Source organism: Podarcis bocagei (assembly GCF_964188305.1).
Source record: "Podarcis bocagei genome assembly, chromosome: 13".
Classification (NCBI taxonomy): Eukaryota; Metazoa; Chordata; class Lepidosauria; order Squamata; family Lacertidae; genus Podarcis; species Podarcis bocagei.
Genome location: NC_138138.1, coordinates 18,853,393 through 18,880,245, shown reverse-complemented (window position 1 = coordinate 18,880,245; position 26,853 = coordinate 18,853,393). Strand labels below are relative to the sequence as shown.

Genomic DNA, 26,853 nt, shown 5'->3' with positions numbered 1-26,853 from the left:
CCACATTGCCCCAGATAAAAGTGGATGGTGCGCAACTAAGTATTACCCAGAAGTAAATGGGCCTAAGTTATTCGTAGAGGGCAATTCTGTCCGTGGCTGCTGGTCACAATGGCTGCTTGCAGCATAAGTGAGGCAGTGTGCTGCTGAAGACCGTGGCCGTGTGCCACTGCTAGGATTACAACTGCTTGTAGGCTTCCCAGAGTTATCTAGTTGGCCATTGTGGGAAATACGATGCTGGATTAGATGGGCTTTTGATCTTACCCAGCGGAGCTCTGCTGGAGCCATACTTGCATAGATGGAACAGCACCTCAATGATCACAGGGTCCTGTCTTGTCCCTGCACACCAGTTACAATCTTCATCCACTGTGGTTTGCAATGTAAGTTAACACTCTGACATAAATTAGTTACCTTGCAAACCAAAATTTGATTGAAGAAGTGGGGGTGGGGAGGCAGTATTAGCATAACTGTAGCTACCCTTTTATTTATAGGTACCACAATCACCCTTTTCTTAGGTAATTGCACGGCTCTTCATTTCTACCCAGACACCTTCAGCTTACTCATACACATTACTCACACAGTAGCTTTTATTCTCTTACGGCATAAGTCTTACGCACATCCCAATGAAGCCCAAGTAGCTATGGATTTATTCTTCTTCATTTGTAAAGCATTTCTGCTCCGCGTTCTCTCTGCAGCCAGACAGGGCGAAAATGTCACTGTGGATGAATGAATGTAAACTTCCCCTTAGTTCTCGCTCTACCCAGCCTGTAAGACCAATGGAGCAGGAAACAATACATATTAAGACAAGAAAGGTGGCTGGGAGAGTAGGGATCGTTTGCTGGATACTTGCTGGGTTAAGACTTTTGAGAAACGCTTCACTTGTCCCCTCCTGCGCAAATATCTCAGGCTCGATCATAGGGGTTGACTTTGAAAGAGACATCACTTATCAGAGCACAGATTCCCTGGAGGGAGTGACGGGTGCTCTTCAGCTGGCAGAAGACCAAACTGAGCTCACGTGGCTAAGTGTTTTGTAGCTAGCCAGACTGGGGTGGAAGAGGGCCGTGCTGTGGCTTGAGTGGATTTGAAAATGACTGAACGGAAGGTGATTTTTTTTGCCCAAGGATGCCAGAGAATTGTGACTGGGCTGAGAAGAAGGGTCAACTCAGAGGGAGCAATAAGGCAATCCCCTTTCGAGTTATGCAGGTGGGAAGGCTGTAGCTCAGTGGTAGAGCATCTGCTTTGAATGCAGAAGGTCCCAGTTTCAACCCCTGGTGTCTCAAAGTAAGGCTGGGGAGATTTCTACCTGCTATTTCTACCTGCTAGTTATGTAAGGTTTCCTAGGAGAGACACTGCCAGTCAGGGCAGATTGTACTGAGCTAGATGAACCAATGGGTTGACTCAGTAGGAGGCAGAATTCTAAGCTTAAGACATTCTGGTGCCAGAAGCAGAATGTTCAAGCAGTATTCTTCGCTCTCCCCCTTTCCATGGTGGTAAACATTTAATGCTATCTCAATCGAGGTGGCTGCCCTGTGGTTCTCCCTGGCCCATTGACTGTTCTAGCTGGGGCTGATGGGAGTTAGCATCTAGCAGGCCACCCCTGAACTCGGTAACTGATCAGCTGCTGCCCCTTCATGGGTATCACCAAAATCTGAAGCATGATCTAGGCTGCCCTGCCCTGCCTAATGATCAGTAGGGAGTCCGTCCTAGAGATGGGGCAAAAGGTTTGGCTGTGCTGCACTCAACTGCCCTCTTGGGAGGGACACCGAAGCAGAAGAGGACAGACTTGGCATTTACCGCCTTGCGATGAATGGAAGAATGGTTTGGGGCTGAGTCTTGGAAGAAAAGGGAGAGCTGTCATAGGATCTGCATGCAAGGCAGATGCTCTACCAGTGAGCTATGCTCACAACAAAAGTTATGTAAGCATTACACCTTTGTTGTAGCCTAAGAATTAACATGTGTCTGCCCCTATCCCTTTCACTGTGGATTGTCAGCAAAATGAAATATAGCCACCTAATGAAAGGGGATCCTATAAAGACTGACAGATGGATGCTGACAACTCCTTTGCTTCTGCCAGTTGTATCCTGGACATGTATTTACAGTCCCCCCACCTCAATGCGCTAACAGTGTTCCCTATGATGCCCTGATTCAGAAGCGGGTGGCTGATGGTGTTCCCTTATTTATCCCCCGCTCTTGCTATTTGGGACCGGGTCGCTCTGGGTATGTTCCACTGTGCGCTCCAACAGATGTAACCCAAGAACGCATTGCTGTGATTTCATGGAGGCATCTTCATGCCAGGGCCTCTTTGACTCACAGAAGGGTAGCGGCGTGTGACAAGGCAGAGGGAGAGGGGAGTAAAAAGGAGCAGAGGAGGGTAGGAGGGACTGTTTCTTCCTGGATGGACTGAGCCCTCAGCAAAACAAGCAAGGAGCAGAGCAAAAGGGTGTGTCTGTTTGTCTAACTGTCTCCTTGTGACCGAGTTCACGTGATGCCCCCTTATTTTCTGTCCTGCCATGTGCTCCGCCGGCAACCCACTGTGACTTGCCCCATCCCAAATTTAATCACAGCTGTCTTTCTCCTCCAGTCTCCTCTCTAAAAGTGATGCGAAAGGTTCTCTCTGTACCCAATGTACTGTCTTTGGGTTCGAAAGCCAAACCAGAGACCGGCGTTTGGGCTAATTGGTATTTTGGGTTTTGCTTTTGCAGAGCCTTCCAGTTAAGACAATGAGGTGCAGGGCTAAGTCAGGTCGGGGTGTGGGGATCGGTCACTTGGATAGGTAAGGTGGGTCACACTTGGGTTACGAGACGTTTGCTGGGGTTTTCCGAGTTGCCCATAGGCCCCACGCCGTCTAGCAGTTCTGAATTGGGCACAGTGTGGGGGGTATCCCCATGGTGATGCTTCTCCTTGAGGTGGGCCCTCTCCCGGATAGCGGCAGGGGCAGGGGAGGGCGGCGGAGTGTATGGACAGGTGGTAATGTGAATGTACTGCCCTGTCTCCTCGCACTCTGTCTCACGGTGGTAGAAATAGCTGAAGTTGGAGACAATGACAGGCACCGGAAGGGAGATGGTGAGCACTCCAGCGATGGCACACAGGGAGCCTACAATTTTGCCACCTACAGTCTCAGGGTACATGTCGCCGTACCCCACGGTCGTCATGCTGACCACAGCCCACCAGAAGGCAGCAGGGATGCTGGTGAAGCTTGTGCCTTCGTGGTCAGCTTCGGCGAAGTAGACAGAGCTGGAGAACAGGATGACTCCGATGAAGAGGAAGAAGATGAGCAAGCCAAGCTCCCTCATGCTGGCCTTGAGTGTCTGTCCTAGGATCTGCAAGCCTTTGGAGTGCCTGGAGAGCTTGAAGATCCTGAAGACCCTTACCAACCGGATGACCCTGAGGATTGCCAAGGACATGGCAGGCTGGCCCACGCCCCGCTGGCGGGCAAACTCTGTGCCGAGGGCTACAAAGTAAGGGATGATGGCCACGAAATCAATCATGTTCATGACGTTCTTGAAGAAGGCGGGCTTACTGGGACAGGCGACAAACCGCACGAGGAGCTCAAAGGAGAACCAGCAGATGCAAATGGTCTCAACGATGAAGAAAGGGTCTTCAGCATGGGACTTTTGTGGTGGCAGGTGATGTACTATGCTGCTGTTCAAACGGTGATGAACCATCTGTGGAAAGCAGGAAGGGGTGGAAGAAAGAGAGAGATGTTAAGGCATGGTTGTGTTAATATGGCTTGTTAAACCTGAAAGAGTTCACAAAACTCTCTATCTGCAGCACAGCGAGAAATCTGGCTGTCATGCTGGACTCAAATATGATGCTTATTACCAAGCTACACTGCTCATATGGTTTTTTCTGATTTTGGTTTTGTTTGAAATTCTTACTCTGTTTCAGCAGAATTATAACAAAAAATATCTGTATAGTACAAAGCATTAGGGTCAAGGGAAAGTGTTTAGTCCACTTCTTCAAAGTAAGATGCAAGGACTTGCATCCCTGGATATATTTTGTGCCATTCTGCCAACCTTTCCCCAAAGACCACTGCATCGCCTCCTTCAACACAGAAAACGGAAACAAAGCCTTCCTGCCTTCTTCACATTTCCCATTAACGCAATCACAGCTAAAACACACAATTCACATCACTACCATAGCATTCACACTAGTTCCATACAAGGGCCGTGGCCGGTCCTCCACTCAGGCAGATGGGGCATCTGCCCTTGGTACTACTGAAGGATGCTGATGGGAGTGCCAAGGAAGCTGTATCTTACACTACAGCAGGTGTAGCCAACATGCTGCTCTCCAAAAGTGGTGGACTTCAACACCTATCAACCCCAACCAGCATGGTCAATGGTGAGGGATGATAGGAGTTGCAGGCTAAAGCACCACATTGCCTACCTCTGCCTGACAGGCTGTGCTGTCTGGGAGGCGGCAGCATGTTCACAGAGCCAGCCTACAAGCATTCACAGTTGTGCCACAGCTGCTGCACTACGATCTATCTTGCTAGTGCCAGGCAAATCCTTCCACATAAGTATTATAGGTGATCTCCTGCTACTTTAAAGTCCTAAATGGCTTAGACCCCAAATATCTGGAAGTCCCCCTTCTTCCAGCACTATTGGGTGTTAAGATCAACAGAGGGGCCTATTTGGTAGTTTCACCACCCTCAGAAGTTCAGGGGTTGGTGGCCCAAGAGGGAGCACTCTTTCATAGCCCCCAAGGTGTGGAATTCCCTCTCCACAGAGGTGCATCTGCCACCTTCCTTGTATAGTTTCCATCATCTGCTGAAGACACACCTCTTTACCTTGCTTTTTGACACCTGAACATGGGTGTAGCCAGGATTTACCATATTTTTTGCTCTATAAGACTCACTTTTTTCCTCCTAAAAACTAAGGGGAAATGTGTGTGCGTCTTATGGAGCGAATGCAGGCTGCGCAGCTATCCCAGAAGCCAGAACAACAAGAGGGATTGCTGCTTTCACTGCGCAGCGATCCTTCTTGCTGTTCTGGCTTCTGAGATTCAGAATATTTTTTTTCTTGTTTTACTCCTCCAAAAACTAGGTGCGTCTTGTGGTCTGGTGCGTCTTATAGAGCGAAAAATACGGTATGTTAGCGGGGCAGAACCTCAGTTAGTTTTTTTATTGATTTACTTGATTAGGGGGGGCAGAGTCCACCGCCTGGCTATGCCCATGTACTCAAACAACAACAACAACAACAACAACAACAACAACAACAACAACAACAACAACAACAACATTTATACCCCGCCCATCTGGCTGGGTTTCCCCAGCCATTTTTGGCAGCTCCTAACAGAATATTAAAAACACAATAAAACATCAAACATTAAAAACTTCCCTAAACAGAATTGCCTTCAGATGCCTTCTAAAAGTCAGATAGTTGTTTATTTCCTTGACATCTGATGGGAGGGCGTTTCACAGCGCAGGCGCCACTACCGAGAAAGCCCTCTGCCGAGATATATATTGTCATAGATTTGTAGGTGCTAGAGCAGGGGTCAGCAAACTTTTTCAGCAGGGGGCTGGTCCACTGTCCCTCAGACCTTGTGGGGGGTCGGACTATTATTTTTTTTTGGGGGGGGGGATGAACGAATTCGTATGACCCACAAATAACCCAGAGATGCATTTTAAATAAAAGCACACATTCTACTCATGTAAAAACACCACGCAGGCCCCACAAATAACCCAGAGATGCATTTTAAATAAAAGCACACATTCTTCTCATGTAAAAACACACTGATTCCCGGACAGTCCGCGGGCCAGATTTAGAAGACGATTGGGCCAGATCCGGCCCCTGGCCTTAGTTTGCCTACCCGTGTGCTAGAGTTTAATTAAGGCTTGGAGTACTAAAACTGGGAAATAGCCAGGCTCATATGTCTTTAGGATAGATCCATGTATACCACAAGCTTCCATATTAGCATATGTGCAAGACTAATGAACTTCCTAAACTGTGTATTAGACACCTCGCCAATCCCTTAATTTTAAAAGTGTTAGAAAGTAATAACCCTTGAGATGATAGTCTGGGGTAATGGGTCGTTCACACAAGAAGATCAAAGGAAGTGGGGCCTCTGTTAAAAGAGGCCAGTGCTTAGGTTAGGGAGGAGAGTAGGATGGGATGTGATTTTGGAAGCAAGGCAAGCTGCAGGGCACAGAGCAATGAAGCTGCTGTGGCTAGGGGAGAAGCAGGACTTGCATGGAATGCTGATGCTCTGATGCGCTATGGCAGGTTCAGGTTGTATAGATGGGTAAATGAAACATATAACATAAAGACACCACAGTCTCTGCTGTGCCTCATTGTCCAAAAGGAAATAGAGACCCTTGTAAGTGTGCTTGAAACTCCCTGGAATCTCAAACTGCTCAGAGATTGAGGGTGGTGTGTAACAATACTTACTACTACTACTAGCCTTTCATTGGCACAAGGTGTAACAATATTTTAGGCCCTACTCCGTTATCTTCATCGAAATCCATTTTAACTGTGTTAAATTGTATTTTTGAAATTACTCTTGGACCTCATGATGGCAAGGTAAGAAATCTACTATTGTTGTTCATTATTATTTTACTTGGAAACCATCCAAAGCTACTTCAGCAGGAGGAGGAAAGCAACAGGCGCAAGCTGACTTTGGGCGGCGGCAGCAAAAAAGAGCGACTTTGACCTATAAAAATAGGGAAAGCGGAAAGGAACAAAAGCAGGAGGAATGAAAAATGTGGAGCTAAGTCTAGAACACTAAAAAAACAAAAACCTTTGCTCAGCAGATTTAATAGCTCCCTGCTATCCTGTCTTCTTTTCCTAGTTTAGAAACTACATTCCACTGAATGCTTCATAATCCACCATATCAACACTGGCTAAGTACACATAATATATTTATAGCTCATGACCCCACCCCAAAAGAATCCTGGAAACTGTAGCTTCCCTCACATAGCTGCAATTCACAGCACCCTTATCCAACTACAGTTCCCAGGGCTCTTGAAATGTGTGTGCTTTAAATTAATGGTGTGTATGCAGCAACTGAGAAGTTCTCACTTTTCCCAAAAGACTTCCTCAACTCCCCCCCCCCATATAATTCCTGTTCTGTACATGACACCACTGTTACACAATTTTTGCACCACAGAGAGCAGCTCAGGCTGTGCTTTCACATTGTACTCCATGACATCCTACGCACTCCATCCTGCAGATGACCTCTTCTTGGTTGTTCAGAATAATGGGGAAGCCAGGAACAGAGGTGGGCATGATACAGAGATTGGTGGGTTACAGGCATTGATTCTTGGCCATCACTGTGAGGTGCTCATTCATACATGGAGAGAAGGCAGAGTATGGTAGCTAAGAGACTTGGCTGTGAATCAGGAAGGAGGGAAGGGGAAGGGGAATTCTGTTCAGATTTTAATGCAAACCTTTCGTTTAACTGGCACCTTCTCATATGCAAACCAAAACACAGCTAGCTTTCGAAATTTGCACTTCTTTGAATTTTGCATTGCACTTCTTCAACCAAATAGTGTGCATATGTTAGTGAAAAGAAATACAAGAATGTTTGCTTAAAGGTGTACATCAGGCAAAATTTAATACAAAAATGTGAATATCAAACAAATGTGGAAGATAGGAAAATGGGAAGCCAGAATGGGCAGATTCATTCTAACTGCAGGTCCCTGGTTGGAATCTTGCTACTGACACGAACCCATCGGCAAGCCATATTCTCAGCCTTTACAACCCCCTCTCTCTGCATCTGCAGTGTGGAAGACAATAACACTGGCATGCCTGGCTTAAAGGGTTGTTGTAAGAATTGTAGCTAGACACGCACAGGAAGCACTTTGAACACTTACAAGTTGTATACTGGTGTTAAATATTATTTTATTAGTGTTCACCCTGAGTGCTTCAATTGAATTAAGTTGAATGGACAGCACATTTTGTTCTGAATGGATGGTATTTTGTTTCTAATGCTTTGGAATTGAAAAGCAATGCAGTATCCAGAAAGGGTACATTCCTTTACTGATATGCATATACAAGAAAATGAGAAAGATGGAAGAGCTATTTATTTTTATCCTTTATAAGTTGGCAAGTGAGTTCTGTTAAGCAACTTAGGTCTCCTCTTCTGTTTCCACAGCTGGCCATTTCCCATCCTCACTGGAAACAAGCAATTTGAGGGAATCAAAGCAATTTGAGGGAACCTGTGAAGAACAGATGAAAGTTCTGGGTACGTTTAGCTCAGTGAAGAGAAAATTCTGGCTGTGTCACTATTCCTTTAAAACACGTTCAGAACACCCACCCCAACAGTTTGTTAAGAGTTGCTGGGAATTGTAATTCTGTGAAGCGCAAACTACAGTACCCAGAATTCGGGGGGGGGGGCATGAATGTACTTTGAATGTGTTTTAAAGATATACCGTATTTTTCGCCCCATAGGACGCACCGGCCCATAGGACGCATCAAGTTTTTTGGAGGGGAAATAAAGATAAAACTTTTTATTCCCCCCCCAGGCACCTTGAGATCAGGTCCGGGGACAGCAGGGAGACGCAGCGCTTCTCCCAGCTGTCCCTGGAGCTTGTGGGGCAGGCAGCGGGGAGAAGCGCTCTTCTTCCCGCCGCCCGCCTTGAGATCAGGTCCGGGTACAGCAGGGAAACGCAGCGCGTCTCCCAGCTGTCCCTGGAGCTTGTGGGGCAGGCAGTGGGGAGAAGCGCTCTTCTCCCCGCCGCCCACCTTGAGATCAGGTCCGGGGACAGCAGGGAGACGCAGTGCATCTCCCAGCTGTCCCCGGAGCTTGTGGGGCAGGCATCGGGGAGAAGCGCTCTTCTCCCCGCCGCCCGCCTTGAGATCAGGTCCGGGGACATCGGGGAGACGCGCTGCATCTTCCCGCTGTCCCCGGAGCTTGTGGGGCTGGCGGCGGGGTCTCCCCGCCGTCAGCCTCCAAACCACTTTGGGAGACAGCGGGATGGCGGCATTCCGCCTCCCTCTGTCCCCCGACCTTGTGGGGCTGGCGCTGGGGCTCTCCTGAAGCCTGGAGAGCGAGAGGGGCGGTGCGCACCGACCCCTCTCACTCTCCAGGCTTCAGCGAAAGCCTGCATTCGCCCCATAGGACGCACACACATTTCCCCATCATTTTTGGAGGGGAAAAAGTGCGTCCTATAGGGCGAAAAATACGGCAGTCTGTATGTAGCCACAGGGTAACTGTCTTCAAATATCTGAAGAGCTGTCAGACAGCAGATGGGAACAAACTTGTGGAAACTGCAAAGAAGCAGATTTTGGCTAAGCATTAGTAGAACATTCTTCATGGTAAGAGCTGTTTGACAGTGGGACAAACTGCCTCTGGAAATGGTGAGATCTGCTTTACTGGAGGCATTTAAGCAGAAGATAAATAGCTGCATCTTACAATGTAAATCCTGAACTGAGCATGGGACTAGTGTAGATGGCCTAGATGGTCCCATCTAAAACTTTATGATTTAGACCCCTTCTGAAACTCTATGATTCTGTGACTTGGGCTGCATACACACTATACATTTCAAGCACATGGCTTCTCTCAAAGAAACCTGGGAGCTGTAGCTTATTTAGATTGCTGGGAATTGCAGCACTGTGAGGGGTAAATTACAGTTCCCATGATCCTTTGTGGGAGCAAGTAATCTACTTTGGGGGATTCTTTGGGGAAACCACATGGATCCACAGTGGGGTAGGGAGAGAAGGGTCATATCAAAATGTATATATTGCCCATTGGGAGCAGGGACACACACCAGCTTAGCCTATATATTCTCAGGGAGAATCAAAGCTGTTTCTAAAGTCTGGAGAAAAGCCGAATGTCAAGGTCAAACACCCCTCCCAGCTCTGTCCTCTGGTCAGCTCTAATTTCCTGGCTCGCTAATTTTGACTCCTGTTCACTATGTAAGAAGGACTTGTTTGCTTTGCAAGCAAGTGAGGTGTGTAGTGGGTTAACGGGAATTCTGTCTCAGATCTGTTCGGACTCAGAATAGCCCCTGGACTAGGTCAGTCTGTCTGATGCCCATGTGTAGAGAGCATACTTAAGAGCTGCATTCAATGTCAGGCATACGCAGAGCATGTTTTAATGAACATGACTGCCATGCGTCCATTCATTTCAATTGGCCTCCCCTGAATAGAACTTAGTTGCTTCACACTGGCTTAGATGCAAGCAAGGCTTCTTTACATTTGTGGCGGAGAGAACCCCGACAGTCTCCAGAGAAATCCTGCATTTTCCACGCAACCTGTGTCGGTTCCTTAGTGCCTACTGTTCTCCGGACAGCTCAGAGTGGAATCAGTTCAGCTGTCAAGCAATCTCTAATCCAGCTATTGGGAGGCCTCAGATTCACTTCACTCAGGTCTACAGAGGGAACTGCATCATTTGCCTTTAGAGACCACTCTCTAAAACCCATAGCACATCCTACATACTAATAGCGAAAATATTCTCCAAGCTAGATCCTTATCCATCCGAAACAGCACCACCTCCATGCAAGAGGGAGACATCAACCAGTTTAGGGCATCTCAGCAGTTTGCAAAAGTGCAAAAAAAACTTTTTTGGGGGGAATCCTAAAGGTGGAGAGAGAAAGCCCAGTTACAGCTTAATCAGTGGCATGCGGTGAAATTTTTTTTAGGGGAACAGTTAGGGCCAGAGGTACGATTTTGCGAGGGCGATGAGCAGGGTAATGTTGCACATGTGATGTCCCAACATTCTGACATCATGCGCATGAGCTTCCTGAGCTTTGGGAAGGAGGCACCAGTGTGTTGGAGGGCAGGGGGTATATGCAGCTAATACTTGGGAGGCTTGGCGATAGCCTGGTACTGTCCCAATTCTCACCATTTTTGGTCCAACAGGAAATTAATTAAGTGACACAAGCATCCTACCCACATTTGCCCTGGAGGAAACAGGACTGAAGTTGCCTTTGCTCTGCAATTTTATTATCCATTCTGACTCTTTAGAAGGCACAGGCTTTAGGCTTAAATAAAACAAATAATGTGTGCTAGGCCTCATGTAGAGGATCATTATGAGATTACGCAGACATATTGATCCTACTGATTTCCAGTGATTCAAACTGCAGATGTGTAGCTTGTTACTCCACCAGGGGAGTTCCACTGTATTTAGCCTCTCCTTGATTGCAATGCACATATTTCTATACTAACCAGAGTGCAGAAATTGTGTACAGTATTTCTGGGCCTGATTTAAGGTGCTCACCCTAGTGTTTAAAACTCTGGGTGACTTAGGTCCCAAATATCTGAATGAATGCCTCCTTCCCTACAGACGCTCTCAGAGGTTAAGATCAACAGAGGTGCATCACACACATTAATTTTACAGCTTTTGTGGTGTGCTGAATTCATGGGAGGGGGGAAGTGATGTACTTGAAAGGTATGGTGTGCATGCAGCAATTTGATGTCATTTAAATGGTGCCATAGGTGGGCTGCCTCACCCTTTCTGAATTGTAGGGCTGGTCTAGTTTGCCCTATAATCACACCAGCAAGCTGAATGCTGGTTCCCTTCATGCCTGAGGTGTGCTGCCTGCACTTAAAAAACATTTATTTTAAACAGCCATATAATATTGATCCTTCACCTTAAAAAGCAAACTAATGAAAACAGTTGAAAACTTCTCTGGGAACTAGGGATAGGGATTTTTCAGAGCTTATTATGTGACAGAGAAAAGTCTGTTGAGTATTGAATGCTAAGGGCGTCCTCGAACTGGCCTCAGAGTACTTAAGACATTAAATATTGTCTTCCTAGGCTCTTGACGGTTTAAGTCAATAGTTACAACATGAAAAGGGTAATTCACAAAGCTCCTTCCAGATCTGGAAAAAGGGTACTTCAGCCAAGGTGAGAGAAGGGTGAAACTAAAGGCACTTCCAGACTGTCAGCATTTTGGGATGAGATTCAATTGCATTTCGGCACATTCAGATTCAGCGATTAAAGTTGAATTGCAGCTCTTGCGCAACAAAACCCCTTCCTCTTCCCCCCAAATCAGGCTTTTTGCAGGAAGAAAAGTGATAAGGAAATGTACTGGAGAAAGTGGGATAACATTTGCTTGTTGCAATGTTGCCTAACCTCTCCACAGACAAAACTGAATGAATGCTCAATAAATAGCTGACATCACGTCATCTCCTAACACAAACTTTCTGCAAACAAATCAGGATGAAGGCTTGATTAAACAGGTCATCTAGGAAGCAACTTTAGCCTCAAACATATGGAGGTTCTTCACATTTCAGAGGTCATCATGGCCTCATGAGAAAAGAGGGGAAATAAACTAAGGAAACTTCCAGATTGTCACCATTTTCAGGTAGTATTCAATCACATTCAGGTAAATTCAGGTTGCGAAATTATAGTTGATTGGGAAGTCTTGTGCAGCAAACCTGTTTCCTCAAGAGATTGGACTTTTTGTGATGAGGGCAGTGATTGGGGAATGCACTGGAAATTGTGGGGCAACAGTGGCTTTGACACAGTATCATCTAACTTCCCTGTAAACAAATCAGAATGAATGCTCAATAAATAGCCAACTTTCTCTAATCTCACTGCAAACAAATCAGGATGAATGTTCAATAAACAATTAACCAAACTGCAATCCAAACTGAGGCCACTGGCACAAGCCTCATCATGGCACAAAATCAGAGAAGCAAGGGATGCAACAGAGGAATGTACACACTGTACACAGAAAACACATTGAAAGCACATTACTTCCACCCAAGAATCCTGGGAACTGTAGTTTGTTAAGGGTGGTTGGAATTATTATTATTATTATTATTATTATTATTATTATTATTATTATTATTATTATATTTACATCCCACCTTTTCTCTTGACTGGGACTCAAGGCAACCTACAGATAAAGTAGAAACAGCTAAAACATTGGGGGGGGAACCATCATTAAAAAGAATTAAACATTAATAGAATTAAAACTATACATATGATCCATTAAAATTAGTAGTTCTGTGAGGGGATAAACTACAGTTCCCAAGATTTATTGGTGGGTCATGTGCTTTAAATGTATGGTGTGTACATAGCCATAGAACTGAAACAAAAATCAAATTGAGAAGAATTTTCAATTCCAGATCCCCAACCTCAACATTTGAGTTTTAGGGATGCTTTTAAATGTTAATCACACACCAGTAAATGTTACGGTAATTGCACTGGTTTTAGATATGAGCTTGCTAAATTTACTATGCCCTTATTTTCGTTTGAGTGGCTCGAAACAACTGTTTTGGTCCTGCTCAGGTTCACCTTAACAACTAAATATACATTGCTCTTCAGTTAGCTATGTGTATATATGTGTATATTAGGGGTGTGGGAAACTCCTACTCAAGGGAACTAGCTTGGCGCAGCAATAACTGTGCCTTAGTTTAACCCCCGCCAGCTGCCATCAGGGCATTACATAAAACGGCTCTGCTGAATATAGTTCCAAGTAATTAGCCTGTGGTGTTGATGGCTTTCTAGACAGTGGTGGTGACCAAAATAAGACAACAAACGCCACAGATATGTCAGCTTCTCAGTTTCCGAGGGGATGGGGGGGGTGCTGGGCTTAAGACTGTGAAAGGAATATCTTGTGAGTGACCTGTATAAGGGTTAACTGTGTCTTGTGCAAGGAAAACAGCCACCTCCAGACTCTGTGTGCCCCTTCAGGAGGAATCCCACAATGGGCACACAGAGAGCCCTATATTAAATTTGCAGGAGAGGGCTTTGGTTCAAGCAGTTATGAAACACCACTTTTTAAGTATAACTTAAACCTTGTGTCCCCAGCTCAAGCTACTTACGATACATTTTGCATAGCTGATCCCATACTACATAAAACAGTAACAGAAGTCTTCTGGAACTTTACACACTTTAAGATATCGCACTCTCACACACCTTCCCCCTGTCAATAATAGGAAAAGCCTTGCGGATGTTTTAAAAAGTTTATCACGATTTTATATTTGTTCTAAACCTCTTCCCCTTTCCAAATGGCCTGTATTTGATACATTTTTCTATACTGTATTACACTGTGACTAAATCAGTAATAAATTGCTACTCCGTTTTTTAAACAGGTTGCATAAATATGAGCTAGTTACTTGTGTTCAGTCTTATCTATTATTCATGTTGTTGTGAACCTAAAATGGAGGAGGGGAAAGAACCACAAATGCTGCCTTGAGCTCCTTGGAGCAACCGGTTTGGTTGTGCTGGGTTCAGAGCCTTGGGGGCACCGCAACATTGGTGTGGAATGGAAGGCAAGAGGAGTGGGGGCGTTGAATTTTGGCATCGCTGAAATCTGAGACCCCAAGGTCCACCACTGCTTGGAGGAAGGGTATGTGGAAACATAATAAATATATATGAAGTAAAAATGATCTTATGAGATAGGGCTACTCTAAAAGAGACTGGGTTGGATCCAGACTAAGTTAGTAGCACTTTAGTTTTATTGAAAACATTGGGAAGCTTGTTGTGTCCAATGCCCCACTGAAATCAGTGGAACAGAGATGGGCAACCTGCAACTCTCTTGATGTTGCTGGACTCCAACTCCCATCAACCCTATGCTGATGGGAGCTGGAATCCAACAACATCTGGCAGGCCACAGGCTCCCCATCACTAGACTCAAGCTTGACTAGCATAGTCCGGATTAACCCCAGTTATTCACCTGGGTAAATGTCTCTGGGTTTCCTGCAGCTGAATTCCCAAGAGACTGTGGTCGTATTCTGATTTTCCAAACCCACATACAAACAGGTCAATGTGTTCTTACAAGCAATCACACAAGCAGTCTCAACCCCCACAACTCACCTAAACCCCTGCTCTGTTTTTTCCACCACACCAGGCACTGTATAAGCCTGTTTTTTTATCCCCCAGTTCAGTCCATAAACCCAGAAGAACCCCAACCCTGAGCCCCCCAGTTTAGACAGCTGCTCTACCAAACCCCCTCCATGGGGTTCTCCAAGGTCTGGCACTTGATATCCTTTAACTGGGGATGCCAGGATGGGTTGTGGGACACCCTGTATGAAAAGCATGTGCTCTACAACCAGGATCCAGCCCCTCCCTGCATAAGTCAGGGGATGGACAGGGCCCTCTGAGTTACCAGATGCATATATGTGTGTGATGAGCATCTCTCAACACTCAGTTTGTTCATTTCCTTGAAATTCAGATCTTTAAATTGCCCAAGATCAGCATGTGACTCCAAAACCCTTGATTGTTTGCACATGTAATACTTAAATTGTTGAGCTGGGGTTCTCTTTTTGCATTTGCCATATCTGTCATTTGTATTTTCTCTACACCTACACAAAATAGAATGTGCATTTTTAAAGAAGTGTGTCTTCCACTTTCTACCAAACAAAGTTTATACACAGAGTAGACCCATTGAAAGTAATGGTCCTAAGTTAGAGACATGTCCATTAAGTTTAATGGGTATACTCCCAACAACATCCCAATATGTACACTAATAATACAAAAGGCTCATAAGTGATTTTAGTGTCATGTGCAAAACTACTTCAATTTAGCTATTCTTTCCATCCTGCTCATATAAGGTGCTGTATTGTATACACACTGGGTTGTATTCAAGTAAGTATCCTACTCAGAGAACGTCCAGTGAAATTAATGAAACTAACTTAAAAAGGTAAAGGTAAAGGATCCCTGACAGTTAGGTCCAGTCGCGAACGACTCTGGGGTTGCAGCGCTCATCTCGCTTTACTGGCCGAGGGAGCTGACGTTTGTCCGCAGACGGTTTTTCCAGGTCATGTGGCCAGCATGACTAAGCCGCTTCTGGCGAAACTAGAGCAGTGCATGGAAATGCTGTTTACCTTCCCACCGGAGGGAGCTGGGACCGAACAACGGCAACTCACCCCGTCGTGGGAATTCGAACCACCGACCTGATCGGCAAGCCCTAGACTCAGTGGTTTAGACTACAGCGCCATCCGCGTCCCTGAAACTAACTTAGTCATGCCCATTAGTTTAAATGGGTCTGCTCTGAGATTGACTAAAGTTGGATGCAACCCATTTACCTGGAGAATTAAGCCCCACAGAACTGAGTGGGGCTAACTTCCAAGTTGACACAATAGCATTGCGCTGCATGAGCGATATCTACCATCTGTGAAATGTGTCTGTTCAACCTGCAGTTCATCCTGTAGTAAAGTAAGTGGTCACGTGATTGCTCACGATGCAACTCAGTTACAGCTTACCCCACATTTAAAATGTCACTGAAACCTTTGAAAGAGGTTGGTGTTATTGACACACTCAAGGCATGACAACCACGTTCAAAGCACATTCTTTGCCTTGAATAATTGTGGGCACCATAGGTTACCCCTCAGAGTCACAATTCCCAGCAACTCTTAACAAACAGCCATGCCCAGAATTCTTTCATGGAAAGAATGTGCTATGGATGGATGTGCTTTAAAGGTATTATAGTTTGTACCTCTCTTTTAAATCAGAACCAGTGAAGGCAGTGAAGGTCCTGCGTGAGTGTCTGGAGGCGGTTGGAAGATGGATGGCGGCTAACAGATTGAGGTTGAATCCTGACAAGACAGAAGTACTGTTTTTGGGGGACAGGAGGCGGGCAGGTGTGGAGGATTCCCTGGTCCTGAATGGGGTAACTGTGCCCCTGAAGGACCAGGTGCGCAGCCTGGGAGTCATTTTGGACTCACAGCTGTCCATGGAGGCACAGGTCAAATCTGTGTCCAGGGCAGCTGTTTACCAGCTCCATCTGGTACGTAGGCTGAGACCCTATCTGCCCGCGGACTGTCTCGCCAGAGTGGTGCATGCTCTGGTTATCTCCCGCTTGGACTACTGCAATGCGCTCTACGTGGGGCTACCTTTGAAGGTGACTCGGAAACTACAACTAATCCAGAATGCGGCAGCTAGACTGGTGACTGGGGGCGGCTGCCGGGACCATATAACACCGGTCTTGAAAGACCTACATTGGCTCCCAGTACGTTTCCGAGCACAATTCAAAGTGTTGGTGCTGACCTTTAAAGCCCTAAACGGCCTCGGTCCAGTATACCTGAAGGAGCGTCTCCACCCCCATCATTCTGCCCGGACGCTGAGGTCCAGCGCCGAGGGCCTTCTGGCGGTTCCCTCATTGCGAGAAGCAAAGCTACAGGGAACCAGGCAGAGGGCCTTCTCGGTAGTGGCGCCCGCCCTGTGGAACGCCCTTCCAGCAGATGTCAAAGCGATAAACAACTACCTGACATTCAGAAGACATCTTAAGGCAGCCCTGTTCAGGGAAGTTTTTAACATGTGATATTTTACTGTATTTTTGGTTTTTATGGAAGCCGCCCAGAGTGGCTGGAGAGGCCCAGCCAGATGGGCGGGGTATAAATAATAAATTATTATTATTTATTATTACATAGCCTTTAGTCACATCCAAACTGTGCATTTAAAGCATGTTGCTCCCCACAGAGAATCCTGAGAACTGTGATTTGTTAAGGGTGCCAGGAATTGTAGCTCTCCAAGGGGTAAACTAATGTATGGTGCGAATACATTTGTGTTAAAGTACACAGCAATATAAGAAAGATGGGGACCAGAGGAAAGAAAAGGAGTGAGAAGGATAGGGAAAAGTGAACATACATAGGAGACTAGAATGCATATCTGCTTTTATTTTATTTATTTTATTTATTATAATCTTTTTTCTTTCTCTTTCTCTTTATTTTATTTTCTGTAAAGTAGGTGTATGTAGTAAGTTTTGCAATGTGTGGTGTATATATTGTATTATTGTGTAAGTTAATGTTGATTATTTAATAAATATTTTTCTGATAAAAAAATAGAATGCATATCTGTTCTTCCGCTTGGATATGAATAAGGTGTAAGGGATGGATACATTGGCTGGGTTCACACCTTTACATGCTGTTTTATCATGGTTTGTTTTGTTTTGTTTTTTTTACTTGATCTTATTGCAGTTGTGAAGCAGGTCATAGTCAATAAAAGGAAACATAGAACACAAAGGAAGCCAGCCGCCTTATACCAAGTCTGACCACTGGTTCATCCAGTTCAGCAATGGCCTGGTTCATACAACACGGTAAGTTAAACTATCACTTGCTGGGACTGTGCAACTGTGTGGGCTCTTGGAGAGGAGCTCTTAGCTGCTTTGCGTCTTCCTAGACCTTTTTAATGCCGCACTCAGCTAAGGCAAGATTTGCCGTTGCATGTCATTCAAACCAGGACTTGGGGTTGAGCTCTCTCCTCACCAGTGTTCAAAATTCCCCTGGTGCCAGGCACATTCTGCAACTGGCACGGGTCCAGTTGTGACCACGTGGAGATCTCTGAATACCAGGTTGGCAACCGACATCTCCATCTGGCTGACCCCTCCAGTTTTCTTAAGCAGGTAAGCAAAAAGGTAAAGGTAAAGGAACCCTGACCATTAGGTCCAGTCATGACCGACTCTGGGGTTGCGGCGCTCATCTTGCTTTATTGGCCAAGTGAGCCGGTGTACATGTGGCCAGCATGAATAAGCCGCTTCTGGAGAACCAGAGCAGTGCACAGAAACGCCGTTTACCTTCCCGCCGGAGTGGTACCTATTTATCTACTTGCACTTTGACGTGCTTTCAAACTGCTAGGTTGGCAGGAGCAGGGACCGAGCAACGGCAGCTCACCCCGTCACGGGGATTCGAACCGCCGACCTTCTGATCGGCAAGTCCTAGGCTCAGTGGTTTAACCCACAGCGCCACCCGCATCCCTAGGTAAGCAAAAGAGCTTATTTATTGCAGTTATATGCCACCTTTTTCTCCAAAGAGTACACGGTTCACCCCCCTCCTCAGTTATTCCCTACAATGACCTTGTGAGGTAGGTTAAGTGGCTTGTCCTTCCACAAGACGCCTCAAACACCTATCCAGACATTCATTAATTTCTAGGTTAGATTTTCCTTTGAAATCCATGAGGACTAGAAACAAATGGGTGTGGAGATGTTCAGGATTTTGCTTAAAGGTTTTAATCATAGCTGCTGTCTCAGAAGAGAAAGCAAAAATTTGTGCTGGTAATTGAAATGACTGCTTACTTCCATTAAAAAGAGTCAAAACCTCACCTCACTGAAATATGGAATTGTTAACTGTAATAGTTCTCAATTAATCACTTCAGAGCAAGAACACTTATGTAGTAAAAACTTTTCATCCAGGCAGAAGGGGAAGAAAAACCCTTCTGAGCTGCATTATGCACCAGGTATTTCATCTCCATGGCTAAATAAACTTTTGTCATTTGCAAACGATTGGCTCAGCTACCATATATAGCTGGTGACACCAGCATTTTAGCATCTGAGGGGGCTGGTACCAGCAACAGAATATTCTCAAACATTGCAGCTGCTCTGCAAGGGATGTGAAAAGTCAGTTTGACTAGGCACTTCAGGACTGATGGAGAAAGCAGAGGTGGGGTGCTGGCTAATCAGACAGATTATAAATAATAATATTTTTTTAATAATAAAGACCAAGAGGTGGGGGAGCTAAACATAGGAAGCACAGAGGAAGGGTGAATGAAAGAAGAGATCATAGGAACATAGGAAACTGCCTTATATGAAGTCAGACAATTGGTCCATCTAGCTCAGTATTGTTTTTTGATGCCTGGCAATGGCTCTCTGGCATTTTAGACAGGGTTCTCCCCTAGTCCTATGTGGAGATGCTAGGGATTGAACCTGCAACCTAAAGCAGATGTGAAACTACCACTAAACTATGGGCCTTCATGCGAGAAAAAAATAAGTTTGCTGAGAAGGAGGGACCTGAAAGAAGTATAGATGGAGAAGACTGGAGCCTGAGAGAAAGGTGCAGGGAGTGGTGGGTGCAGCAGGGAAAGGGGAGATGACAAGGAGAAGTGTAGCTAGAGACTAACTGTCCACAGGCTCCAGGGACAGAGGAGGCTGGGGGCTGTTGAACCATGGGGGCAAGATGAGGAAGAAGGTCCCTTTCAGTACAATCCTATGCAAGTATATTCAAAAGGAAGCCCCGCTAATTTCAGTGGGGCTTGCTACCTACAAAGGCTGCAACCCTATACAGCACAATTACCTGGGAGCAAGTTCCACTGCACTTAACGGGCCTTGCTTCCGAGTAGACATGCATAGCATCGCAGTGTTAGTGCCCCATTACACCCATCCGCCAATTTTGACGACTCCTTCCTTGCAAGGAGGTTGGGGGAAATGTACAAAACACCAAGCTTTATTGTAAAACTCCCCAAATTTAGGTTTCAGAATTTAAAAAGGGCCCAAAGAGAACTGGTTGCTCTGAAAGAAGAAAATGGCTTCTCTTTGCAAAATGTTATTGGAAAGCGGCATTAGGATGCAGGTGTTTCTATTGGTGATGTAGATGCTTCCATGCTTGCACCGAAACAGGTATCAGGTAAGGGAGGGTGTCTGTGTGATGCAGTCCATGATGTGGAGGGGCAGTGGGGGCTCTGCATGGCAGTGTGCCCCATAGGGATTCCCCTCTTGGCCTCAGAAGCCAGGTCCTTTTGGCCTTTAAAGCTAGAAACATCACATCAATTATCTCCTGCTGCCTCCCCTCATCCTGCTGCTGTCAGGATCCCTTGATAGTGAACACAGCACCAGGGGTGTTAATCCAGCCCACCTGCTCATGCCCCCTCCCACCCCCCGCCAGCCGCTGCTGTAGAGCCAGCAGCAGGTTAACGCCAGTCACACCAGCAGGAAGGCAGGCGCCAGAGAAATCTTGCTGGACAGCCAATTAGGGCGCCTAGGCTATCTCTGAGAGGATGGGGATTTGCAAGGTATGAGCAGAAAGTTTTTAGGAACGATGCACAGTGGTTATAAAGAGGATGGAGGTGGACAAATTAATCAGATTCAGGCTGTGTACACGCTCCCATTTACTCTGTATCCAGTGTGCTCCCACCAATTATTTGGGAAGTGGTGTGCACAATGTGAGCCACAATCCATATCTATCCTGTCATTTCTTATGAAATACTGTATATAGATATGTCCCCCCCCCCCCAAAAAAGAATCCCAAACTAAATTTGATCTGCATTGAGAAAAAGAACAACCTGGCTGCATTTTAAGCTGGTAACTTACATATGGCTGTTGTGTTGTCATTTTTTAGTTGAAAAGGGAAAAAAATCATTTGGTACTATCAGTTGCATCCAGACTCAGTTAGCTGTACTTGGGTCCCATTAAAATCAGTGGGACAAGTTAGTTACAAAGTCCCATAGATTTCACTGGGAATTAAACTTTCAGTACAACTAATTGTTGTAAACTGCCCCAAGTGATGTGTGAACACTAGAAGGCTGAGGTATAAATCCTTATGCAAATTAATCAATAAATGCTTCCAAAACCACAGCAACGACAGTTCGGTGTTAGTTTTCATCACTGAACAGAGTCTTATGTTTTGAAATAAGTCATCTTCTGCCTGATCACGTGAAGGAATTTGCTTAGATCAATTGAAGGACCAGAACTACCAGACACATGACTGAAAAAGAGCACACGCCATTTGAGAAATTCATTTGCTGTGTTGTGCAATGTTCCAACAAGAAAACAAAAAGAGCCTAAGTTAGGAAAGAGGAACCTGTGGCCCTCCAGATACTGCCAGATTCTAACTCCCATCAGCCCCAAGCAAGCATGGGCAATGGTCAATGGTGATGGGAGTTGTAGTCTTAGAACATCTGGAGGGCCCCAGATGCCACACCCTTGATGTAAATACAGATAACTCTAAGTCAACCTTCTTCAGTTAAATCTAACTAAATGGTCACGGCTCCCTCTCCCACATGCTGCCATACAGCTGAGTCCACCACATTCATCAAGGCTAATAGGTCTAATCCCCCTGCAAAGTTAAACACCCACCACACATACACCCTATTTCAATTCCTGCAGAGAAATACGACAGCTGGGAGCCAGAACTCCAGAGCCCTCTTGGAAAGTGTCTAGTGGTTTAGAGTAAACTAACTGTGGGACACAAATGTGTGTAACTATGACGACCTTTAGCAAATCATCTCAACTTTGACAGTGGACATTTTTGCCGGGATAAATACTGTAATAGGGGGGAAAGGAAACTTAACTCTTTCTCAGCCCAATGTTTTCCTGCCACAACTTCCCAGTTTTATCTGCCCACTAATTTCCTGCTGTGATTTCTCTCTGCCAAATACTCCTGCAGAGTTTTGAGTGCATGTTTCTGAAGGTCTAAGACCTTTGAAATGGCTCTCTAGAAAGGAGGTTAAATGGGTTGAGAGAGAGTGGAAATCAGGACTCTTGCATCCCATCCCTATCACTTAACTTTTGTACAGCTACAAATTACACAGGCACACTTGAACTTATTTTTTGGTCTCAGTGCTGGAGTGGTGATGGGAGGGCCTAGGTAGAAACATCTAGGTGAAGAGACTGTAAGGGAGAATTGACAAGGAGAGGAAGAGTTAAGCATCCACTTCCTGTCCACCATACTTGCTTGCAAACATCTCCCATCTTCATATTAATGATAAAGGGACAAATACAGGATTGGGAACTCCATGATATGCAGTCTTAGGGGAGGGAAAATAAATTTATCACATCCATACCATACAATTAAAGTACTCTTATGCCACATTAACAGTCATGGTTTCCCCCCAAATATCCAGGGGAACTGTAGCTGGGAATTGTAGCTCTGTGATGGTGAATTATTCCCGTCATTATTTGGGGGATGCCGTGACTGTTAAAGTGCTTTAAGAATGTGGATGTGACCAGAGAAGAGAGAGAGGAAAAAGAGATCAGAAACAGGACTCAGCTATCTCTGGTACTTCTGTGTAAAATATTATGTTATGGCCAAGCTCTCTAGTCAGCGGTTATTTCTAATAAGCTAAGATATTTTGCTGCCTGATGGGGAAAGCAGCAATTGGTGTTCTTCAGCTCAAGGTGAAGTGCCCAAAGCCAGTGAAGGTATATTGGTATCTGAGGCACAAAATCCTAGAAGCACACTCTTCCTGGGTGGCAAAAATATAATGAAATAATAATTTATATGATGCCCTTTCATGATGCCCCAAATCACTTGCCTGAGGTGGCTGCTTCACTCTACCTCAAAGCATAAACTGCTGAGCTCTGTTTGAAAGCCATATCTTCCAACCTGGAATCTCTTAGTCCCTAGCACATAGGTTATGCTTGCTCGCTGATGGGGGAAATGCATTCTACACAAGTTTTAGAGATAAGCCTTGGCTCAACATAGTCCCTCCCTATTCCCAGGATGATGGAATCTCTCTGTTCTTTCTAAGTCCCCTGATCTAATCATACCACGCAGGGATCTTACTAGCCACTGTTATGGAATTACCATACTCACTCCAAAGCCCTGTAGCACCCAGCTTTCATCCACCACTGCAGTTCTTTTCTTTTGCAGGTTTCCTTAAGAACCACTTAAAGATCCTACCACATGGATCCTATTTTTCTGACCAGTTTCACACTGGCATTCCTGATGTCCAGGGTCTAAGGCCCCACCTGCACTATAAATGTAAAGCAATATCATAGACTTTAAACAGCAATGGTCATCTTTGTCCCCGCCAGCCCCAAATCCTGGGTTCTGTAATTTGCTAAGGGTGCTGAGAATTGTCAGGAGACTCCTATTTCCTTTACAGAGCTACAATTCTCGGAGTTCCTTGGAGAAATGGATTGTTAAACCACACTGGGAACTAAAGCTTTCTGAGGGGCATAGGGAATCTTCCAACAATTATCAGTACTCTTAACAAATGACACTTCCCAGGATTCTTTTGGGAAAGCCATGGCTATTTAAAGCGATAGGCTTCAAATGCACAGTGCAGATGGGACCTAAATCTAAATCAGCCAATATGTACTGAGTTACATTCAGTACAATGTATTTGTTGCTGTGCATTCCACCAAGGTCAAAGCAGATCCAGTGGTCATGGAAGATGAACGGGACATAGTCTAGTAAAGAGTGAAAACAGTGTGTCCATTCCACAGCATCAGAAGATTGATTATAACCACCCGGCAGTGACTGGGGGTTAGAAATATCACAGATGGTGTAGGCACTGGAGATGGCAACATGATCTGGGGCTTCTGAAGGTTTGCAGTTTGGGGCTGTAGACCAGAAAAGGCATCTTTTCATAACATTAAACCTCCAAGTGTGAATTCATGCAAATGTTTCTCCCACTGCTACAGGAATGTTCCCAATAGAGACACATGTGTAGGTGGGACATCGGAAGGGCCCAAGGTATGGTGAGGCTGTGGGCCCATCAACATTAATCACCATATGTATTGGAATGGAACCCTTCCCACTATCTTTTTCTACATGTATTTGTGGCTAGATGATGGCAACCAAAGCTGTATGAATCCACCTTTACTACCCTTCTCAAAGGTGTTCAGGTTGCCTCTAAAATATAAAGATAAAATGCTAATAATATGAAAGCATAGCATGCAGGGTTGTGGGATGTATTTCGTTGCTAAGACATTGTTCCACAATTCCAGGATGTCATAGCCTCACAGGAGATATACTTACCAATCCATAATATTACAGCTTGTGATTTATCCCTATTTCTGCTAAAGGTAAAGGGACCCCTGACCATTAGGTCCAGTCGTGGCCGACTCTGGGGTTGCGGCGCTCTTCTCGCTCTATAGGCCAAGGGAGCCGGCGTACAGTCATGTGGCTAGCATGACTAAGCCGCTTATGCCAAACCAGAGCAGCGCACAGAAATGCCGTTTACCTTCCCACCAGAGCGGTACCTGTTTATCTACTTGCACTTTGACATGCTTTCGAACTGCTAGGTTGGCAGGAGCAGGGACCGAGCAACAGGAGCTCACCCCATCACAGGGATTCGAACCGCCAACCTTCAGATCGGCAAGTCCTAGGCTCTGTGGTTTAACCCACAGCGCCACCCGCATCCCTTTCTGCTACTTTCATCTTAATGATGGCCCTGAGAGGTTCTAATATGAACCTATATCTCTGAGGGATAGTAGGGGATGGAGAAGAGAATGCTGAAGTTCTTCCCCAAAAATTCACTTATTTGACTCATCAGTAGTTTTTTGAATTGCCTCCTGTTTCTTCCAATACTAGACAGCAGCCCCCAATATTCACAGCTGGTCATATGCGACTCCCACTAAATTGCTTCTGCAATTATAGGTAAGAAACATTTTATTTGGGGAATTATATTATGTGATGTTGGGGCCAAGATAGAGCCTTGGGGGTTCATAGACTGAAGACTTGCCCATATCCCTATCACTCTTTACAAGGAGACATCCTAAATCTCAGGTTTCCAAGTAAAGGTAATGTGGTGAATGGGAAATAAAAAGAAGGGTTTAAAAAAATAAAATATGAAAGTCACATTTGACATTTTTCATACGTCAAATTCAATATTTGCCATCAATTGATTCTCCCTCTCTTCTGCCTGTGAAAAAATACCCTTATATTCTAGTGGAACTACTATCTTGTTGGTAGTGGTGGTAAATGATTATTTCCAAATCTCAGTGGTGAAGCAGGACTCATATGAGAGTTGTATAAAATGTGGAAACTTTGGAGAGGGCTTAGTTATAATCTGACAATTTTGAGGGATAGGAAATAAGAATACCTTTTAATGCTGCTGGCTCTAGGATGTTGGGCTCAGGAATGGCACCTTCAGTGCCCGTCCCACTGGGAGAGAACTCTCTGATACCTGACCTTCTTGGATACTTTGTGCAAATTGGAAATGGTAGCATTGCTAGGGTGGTGGGCCCTCTGCTGGACTTGGAGCCCTGGCAAATGCCCAATATTGCCACCCTCTGGACCTCACCCTGATTTGGAACCTACTAAAAATGTTATGGCAGTGCCACTAAGAGAAGACAAATGTTGGAAAAAAGATCAATGTGAAGCTAGTCACTCACCGGCAACGTCATGTCCCTCTCATCTCGAAACTCAGGAAGGGTCTCCAGGCAGAAGATCACAATAGAGATGAGGATGACCATCACTGATATTATTGCGATGATGCGAGCAGCCTGGGAACTCTCTGGATGCTCAAAGAGCAGCCACACTTGCTTGAGAAACTCCCTATCAGGCATGGGCTGCTCTTCTTCCTTAATGAAGCCCTCATCATCGCGGAATTTGCTGAGTGCCTCCTCCCCTAGCTGGTAGAACTTGAGTTCCTCCAGGAAAACATCAATGGGGATGTTGGCTGGTCGTCGGAGCCGCCCTCCCGACTGGTAATAATACAAGATGGAGTCAAAGCAGGGCCGGTTTCGGTCAAAGAAGTATTCACCACGCAGTGGGTCGTAGTATCGCACGCGGCGTCGCGGGTCACCTAGTAGGGTGTCGGGGAACCTGAGCAAGGTCTTCATTTGGGTCTCGAAGCGTAGGCCCGAAACATTTATCACCACCCGCTCACAGCAGTCCTTGTGCCGACACCCCCCGCCGTTGGCAATGGGTTCATTGTCCACTGCTGTTGGTGGCAATAGCTTCTCCATGGCAGGTTTGCAGCTACAGTGATCCTAGCATGAGGTCAGGAGCCATGAGCTGGACTTCACCCTGATGCCCTCTCCCTCTCCAGAGAATGGTTTCTGGCTGTTCAGCTATTCTGTACACTTCCCAATATCAGTTCACTCGCGCCGTTATCTGAATCTCAGATGGCATCTTCTCTCTCTTACTTTCCTGCTGTTCTAGCTCCCTTTCCTTTCCTTTCCTTTCACTGATCCACTCCTTACTTCAAGCATATCTGACCTCGCTTCTGGCTTGATTCTCTCTCTCTCTTTCTCATTTGCTTATTACCCCTTCCCTACTTCACACCATCTCTTTCCTTTCTTGGCATGAACTTGTTTTCGTAATGCCAGTCTCCTGCCACTGACACCCACGTGCCACCTCCCTTACTCTTCCCCTCTTGCTCCACTGCATTCAAGCTTCCTCTGGTTTTCTCTCTGCAAAGGGGTTAGACCCGCAATCTAGATCCCCCTCCCCACTGCCCTTCTCTATGTCCCCTTTCTGAGAACACCCCTGCCTTCTAGTGCCAGCGTCCAAGGTTTCTGCCTGTAAACACTTTCCTCAGACCTAGAGGTATCAGGTTGCCCAGGACGGTACAGACTCT

General features: G+C 45.6%; 1 protein-coding gene across 1 annotated transcript; it reads right to left on the bottom strand.

Moving 5' to 3' along the window:
* Positions 1–566: 566 nt before the first annotated feature.
* On the bottom strand, positions 567–26,853 carry KCNA7 (potassium voltage-gated channel subfamily A member 7). Its single transcript, XM_081166567.1, has 2 exons — positions 25,664–26,853; positions 567–3,662 (listed from the first exon to the last, which is right to left on the bottom strand). The coding sequence occupies exons 1-2, from the start codon at positions 26,237–26,239 to the stop codon at positions 2,781–2,783; spliced, it is 1,458 nt and encodes a 485-aa protein (XP_081022693.1). The 5' UTR covers positions 26,240–26,853; the 3' UTR covers positions 567–2,780.